The sequence below is a fragment of the Miscanthus floridulus genome, chromosome 17 (assembly GCF_019320115.1).
Source record: "Miscanthus floridulus cultivar M001 chromosome 17, ASM1932011v1, whole genome shotgun sequence".
NCBI classification, from domain to species: Eukaryota; Viridiplantae; Streptophyta; class Magnoliopsida; order Poales; family Poaceae; genus Miscanthus; species Miscanthus floridulus.
Window position 1 is genome coordinate 70,234,913 of NC_089596.1, and position 6,000 is coordinate 70,240,912.

The following is a 6,000-nucleotide window of genomic DNA, read 5'->3' on the forward strand; positions in this document are numbered from 1 at the left end:
TGGTACTCCGTAGTTTGGAGTTGTTTTCTGCCAGTTACATTGAAGATATTTCTTCGCCTTTGCATATGCGAGCGGTTCCAGGGCCAAATTCGCAGCAGCCAATGAGCCAACCGCCCAATCGATTGGTTTCCAGGTTCGCCGTATCTGCTCGCCGGCTGTTGCTGTCCTAGGTCGGCCCATGCAAATATTGCTCCGCCGGCGGGGCTCGTGACAGTGGCGGGGACCCGACGGAGGGGAGGGATCGACCGACCTGCGTGTCCGTTGAGCTGGTGCTGGTGGCTGTCTCGCAGCTTTGTTGCCGGGGTACGGTACACATGGTAGGCCAGCCGGCTGCCGGCAGCCTCTGCGCCCTGGCCCTGTTGGCTGTTGTCGTGGGCAGCCCACCAGCAACGTGGTAGGACACCGACGTAGGAACGAGGAGGGATGGAGGATTGCGCGTCAGTACGGTGGCAGCTAGGAACTGTGGATACACTTGAAAACTGCAGGTGCTAGTGCTGCAGCAGCGCCAGCGAACTGCGAACTGCGAACCGCTACGAGCCTACGCAGTGCGCGGTGGACTGGTGGAGGACCGTCAAGACTGACGAGACTAATGACGAGGAGGATTCGCGATCGGAGGCAGAACAGGCCACAAAACAAAGGTGCAAACAGCAATGGCTGGGCTAGGAGTTGCTTGGGCTAGGACTTTCTAGGCTTCATGACAGCAGGACTGCATTGGGACAGTTTGTTCCGTGGGTCGCAACTCAAGGTCTAGTTTCTTCAGAAAACATGGTGAGGGATAGCTCAAAATTGTGGCCTGGTTTCTGGACCCATCACAATTGGGCCGCAACTTGCCAAGTTGCCCAGATTAGCCAGGGACGGCCCGATGGGACAGCAACCCGATCGGCCATAAGATAAGCCCATAAACACGGTCTTCGCGCGCGGGTGCGTCGTTGTTACTCTCGGTCTCGGCCGACGCCCTGTCACTAGTCACTACCGCGCGGCGGCAAAGCAGCGTGCCGCGCCATGCCCCCTTGTGGGCGGCCTTGTACAGCGTACCGTCCACGAGCCACCGAACCCGACGTCGAGCTCCCCTCCGACGCAAAGCTGTGGCTCCGCCGCTTCCACGCCGCGCGCGCGCGGCGGGGTCGGGTGCCATGTGCGCTGCCACCCGCCGCGGCTGCTGCGAACCTCGGCCGCGCGTGGGCGCTGGCCCCCGCCCGGCCCCGGTGGCGGTGGCCGCTGTCTGATGATGGCTGTCCGGTGCTCTGCCCCGTTTTCCCCCCTCCAGCTCCCGCACGGCCACGCCCAGCCCCAGCCCGTGACAGGATGACAGCAACGCCGCACCGTCACGGGGATACGAAATTTCGCGAGCCCTGGCGCCTTGTGCCGGCGCGGTGGACCACGCAACAGCCCGCACGAGGGGCGGTCGTGTCGAGCACGTGCGTGCAAACAGCCGTTCCATTTCCACCCGGTTCGGCTAGGCTACGAGAAAAAAAAAAGGCACAGCAAGCAAAAGCAGGCAGGTGCATGTCCATGTCCTCCTCGCAAAAAAAAAGTGCAGGTCCTCTGGTTGGCTGCTCCGTTGGATCTTGGGTGATATTCAACTCCCCGATCGCTAGCATCAAGCTGAAGCTCCATGGAAATGGGCCCAAGAATACGACATGAACAGTCGAGATGTAGTTGGGCAAGTGCAGGTGCACGAATCCAAGCTCTCTGGATGCCTATATAAGGTCCTCGGCACCACGCATCACCACACACACACACACTACAAATACAAGTATTCCAGATAAGCACGGTCCGAGGATGGCGCCACCGATATCAGCCGATGCCTTGGTGGAGGCTGCCTCGGCCGTTGCCGCGTCGTCCCCAGCCATCGCGGCGAATGGAATGGTTCTCAAGGACGTGGCGGCGCCGGCGGCCATCTCTGTCGTCTCGAAGCAGACGGTTCGGCCTGCCGGCGCGTCGGCCGCGCTGGTCGGGAGAGACCTCAGGCTCTCGGTGTCCGACATGCCGATGCTATCGTGCCACTACATCCAGAAGGGGCTCTTCTTCCTGCCCCCTCCCGGCGTGCTCACGACGGCCTCGCTGGTGTCGTCGCTCGTGACGGCGCTCTCCCGCGCACTCGGCGTCTTCCCCGCGCTCGCCGGCCGCCTCGTCACGCTCCACGACGACAGCATCGTGATACGGTGCGGCGGCGACGACGACGCGGCCGTCGAGTTCTACCACGCCGTCGCGCCGTCCCTGTCGCTTGGCGACTTCCTAGTGCCCGGAGCCGACGTGCCGACCGGTCTCACGAATGCCCTGTTCCCCATGGACCGGACGGTGAGCTACGGCGGCCACGCGCGCCCGCTCACGTCGTTCCAGCTCACCGTGCTCGGCGACGGCGCCGTGTTCGTCGGCTTCGTCGCCAACCACGCCGTCGTGGATGGCACCTCCTTTTGGCACTTCTTCAACACGTGGGCGGGGCTGTGCCGCGGCGGCGCGCCGATCCGGGAGCCCGATTTCCGCCGCAACTTCTTTGGCGACTCCACCGCCGTCCTACGCTTCCCCGGAGGCGTTGGCCCGGCCGTGACGTTCGACGCCGAGGCGCCGCTCCGCGAGCGGATTCTCCACTTCAGTGCCGCCGCGATCCGGGAGCTGAAGGCGACGGCAAACCACTCGAAAAGAACAGGTCACCAAGATGCCGAGGCTAACGGCAAGCTTGTGCAAGACTCCAGACTTCATGGACGTTGTTCCTCTGAAATCTCATCGTTCCAATCGCTGTGCGCGCACATCTGGAGGGCCGTGACGCGCGCGCGGCGGCTGTTGGCTGCCGACAAGACGACGACGTTCCGCATGGCCGTGAACTGCCGGCACCGTCTGCGCCCGGCGATCTCCCCGCTCTACTTCGGCAACGCAATCCAGAGCGTGGCGACGACGGCGACCGTGGCCGAGCTGGCGTCCAACGATCTGGGTTGGGCGGCGGCCCGGCTGCACGCCACCGTGACGTCTCACGAGGACGGCGAGATCCGGCGCGCCGCGGCGGAGTGGGAGGGTGCGCCCCGTTGCTTCCCGCTGGGCAACCCCGACGGCGCGGCGCTCACGATGGGGAGCTCGCCTCGGTTCCCGATGTACGACGGGAACGACTTCGGGTGGGGCCGCGCGCTCGCCGTGCGGAGCGGCCGCGCGAACAAATTCGACGGCAAGATGTCCGCGTTCCCCGGCCAAGCGGGGGACGGTAGCGTCGACGTGGAGGTGTGCCTCGCGCCGGACACCATGGCTCGTCTCCTCCTCGACGAGGAGTTCTTGCAGTACGTGTCCTCCCCTGCACCGTGACACGGTGACAGAGTGAAGCGCCTGATGCGTGGCATGGCATGTTGCTGCGGAGCTCCGTATAGTTACTGGATTTGTACCCTTCCAGTTCCAGAAGATACCAAATGCTTGTCAGCTTGAATGAGTTTGAGTGACCATGTAGAGATGATGTTCTGCTGTTTCCTTGGTGATGATGCCGTTGTAGGCTAGCAGCAGTAGTTATGGCCTCCGACTCCGAGCAGGGGTGCCGAAACGGTTATGATAGGTGGATTATGTTTTTTCGGCCCGTTTAGAGCGTGTAATTTTTTATGAATCAAGGATTTCTCATGTTAAATTAAATTAAGTTAATTCTTGTGAAATTCTTGAGACAAGGACAGTGATAGATACTTGTAGATTTTTCTCTCTCTTATCCTAAGCACTGAGATAGAGTCACATACAACATTTTAGTTGGGCAGATATATTGTATTTTTAGACAGTGGCTCAAGTAAAAAGCAGCTCACCAAACGACGTCATCTCTGTCCACCCTTCTTTCTCCCTTGCCGGCGGTCAAAAAAGTGAAGACCGCCAACGTACGATCTAACGTAGGATATTTGAGTTTGTTTATGGTTCCTGCAATCCATATGAGTTTGTTATCCACAACACTTGTAAAACCACAAAAGGGGTTGTTCCATGGCAAAATGACTACATGCGTTTCTTTTCCTCGTTGTTTCAGGGTGATTTTTAAGCTTCAACAAGAGAAACAATCGAAGAAGTGTTAGGTTTAGTCCCACATTGATAATTGATGTTGGAGGATCACAACATATAAGGCGGGGGCAACCCTCACCTATCAGGCTATTCTTTTGTGTAGAGTTAGGCCCAAGGTCTAGGTATGTTGTGGGCTTCGGTGGACCTGGGCCCGAGGGGCGCCACCTCGTGGGTTTAGCGGGCCAGGCCATATTCTGCTGCGCACTCTACCAAATGGTATCGGAGCCCATGGTCGGAAAACCTGAAAAATCTTAGGGGTCACATGGTGACGAGGGAGCCCGTTAACACCTCAGACGCCTCAGAGGTTACACGGGTTGTGTGTCATATAGAGCGTTGGACTCGGGACTTGAAAAATGTCTCCCGGAGATGGGATTTCTGCCTTATCTGTAAACTTGCTGGATGCTTTGTATTTCCGTTCATCGTAATGGAAATGGGTAGTTCCTAAGTGGAAAAAAATTGATGTTGGAGGAGCACAACATATAAGACGGGGACAACCCTCACCTATCAGGCTAGTCTTTTGGGTTGAGTTAGCCCAAGGCCTGGGTATGTTGTGGGCTCCCATGGACCTGGGCCCGAGGGGCGCCGGCTCGTGGGTGTGGGTATAGCGGGCCAGGCCATATTCCGCTGCGCACTCTAACAAGAAGAGTGCTCTTATTTTTAAGATCCAATTTGATCGTTGATGTACTCTTATTTTTTCTAGATGACATTTTGTGTTAAGCTGTCTTTTTGTACTAGCTACTGTATTCTTTGATAAATATCAGATTATGAGGTACACTTTTTTAATTTCTTTATTAGAAAACAGATATTTAGATTTGGAGTGCTCTTAAGGAACATAATGAACGTTAACTAGAGGGACCTTGCATGGGTGTTGCCGTGCTTTCTTGTTAGTTGTTAGCTATAAACATTGTTGCAAAAAAGATGTTTCCATGGTTCTCTATTTGAAACCTGGTGGTCATATATGTATACATATGGTTCTTATCACAGACAACAACGGAAAATGTGAAACCCTGGATTGATCACCACTCTCAACTAGGGACGTAGCCAATGGTGGGGCTAGGGGGGCTTCAGCCCCCCCTACCCATCCTGAGCACGTGCAGTTTTCCTAAGTTCTCCCTTAAAATTTTATGCATACATATATTAGGTAGGAGGGGCTAAGGTTAAGAGAAAAAAAAAACCTCTATTCTTTTGTTCAGCCCCTCCTAAATTTTTTCTGGCCTTCGTCACTGCTCTCAACGCACGGGGATTATTAACGGTTGGTTGCATGCTCTACCTTCCCCTAGTCCACCTCTTTCAACACCACGCAACCGTCGGAGACGGAGACCATCCCGTTTTTGCACTTGCTGGTGCAAGTGCAGTCGAATCCAAGCTCTGCGGCCAGGACCTCCTGGACGTAGTTGGCCACCTCGACCGGCGACCTCCCGCCGCCGCAGGTGAGCTCCCCTGGAAGCTGGTTCAGGAACGTGACCTCGTACGTCGGCCGTGGGTTCATGAAAAAGAAGTAGGGATCCATTCTCCTGAGCCCGCGCGCCGTGGACCCGTGGAACATGCCCTCCCTCGCGTCGATGGCCACGGGCACGATGCGGTCGGTGACCTCAGCGAAGAGCGCGCCGAACCGCAGCAGGAACGGCTCGCGGCAGATGGTGCCCTCGGGGAAGATGACGACGTCGTCTACCTCCTCGAGCAACCGCCGGATGCGGGCGGCGGCGTCCGCGTCGTCGCTCTCGCAGCTGGGCACGGGCAGCGCCACTCCTGTCATGACAGGCGACACGGGCTCCGAGAACCACCTGGAGGCGCCGTCCGTGACCCATCTCACCTTGTGGCCCAGCGCGAAGGCTTACTAGAGTTCGAGTTCAATCTTTAGGGACATGAATGGATTGTGTTATTTGTAATACGAATTATCTGGTGGTTAGATACTCAGGTTAGTGAAGAGTTTCAGAACATTGTAGTTACATATTTGTGCAGGCAAGTAAGCTAAATCTAAATCCA

The 6,000-nt window shown here is 57.0% G+C and overlaps 2 protein-coding genes across 2 annotated transcripts; one reads left to right on the forward strand and one right to left on the reverse strand.

Annotated features, from left to right (window-relative positions):
* Nucleotides 1-1,710: 1,710 nt before the first annotated feature.
* LOC136516749 (uncharacterized acetyltransferase At3g50280-like) lies at nt 1,711-3,761 on the forward strand. The gene has a single exon (XM_066510233.1). The coding sequence runs from the start codon at nt 1,783-1,785 to the stop codon at nt 3,292-3,294; it is 1,512 nt and encodes a 503-aa protein (XP_066366330.1). The 5' UTR covers nt 1,711-1,782; the 3' UTR covers nt 3,295-3,761.
* Nucleotides 3,762-5,290: 1,529 nt separating this feature from the next.
* On the reverse strand, nt 5,291-5,770 carry LOC136515770 (glycerol-3-phosphate 2-O-acyltransferase 6-like). The gene has a single exon (XM_066509270.1). It carries the CDS (start codon nt 5,768-5,770, stop codon nt 5,291-5,293), a length of 480 nt encoding a protein of 159 aa, XP_066365367.1.
* Between the last annotated feature and the right edge of the window lie 230 nt (nt 5,771-6,000).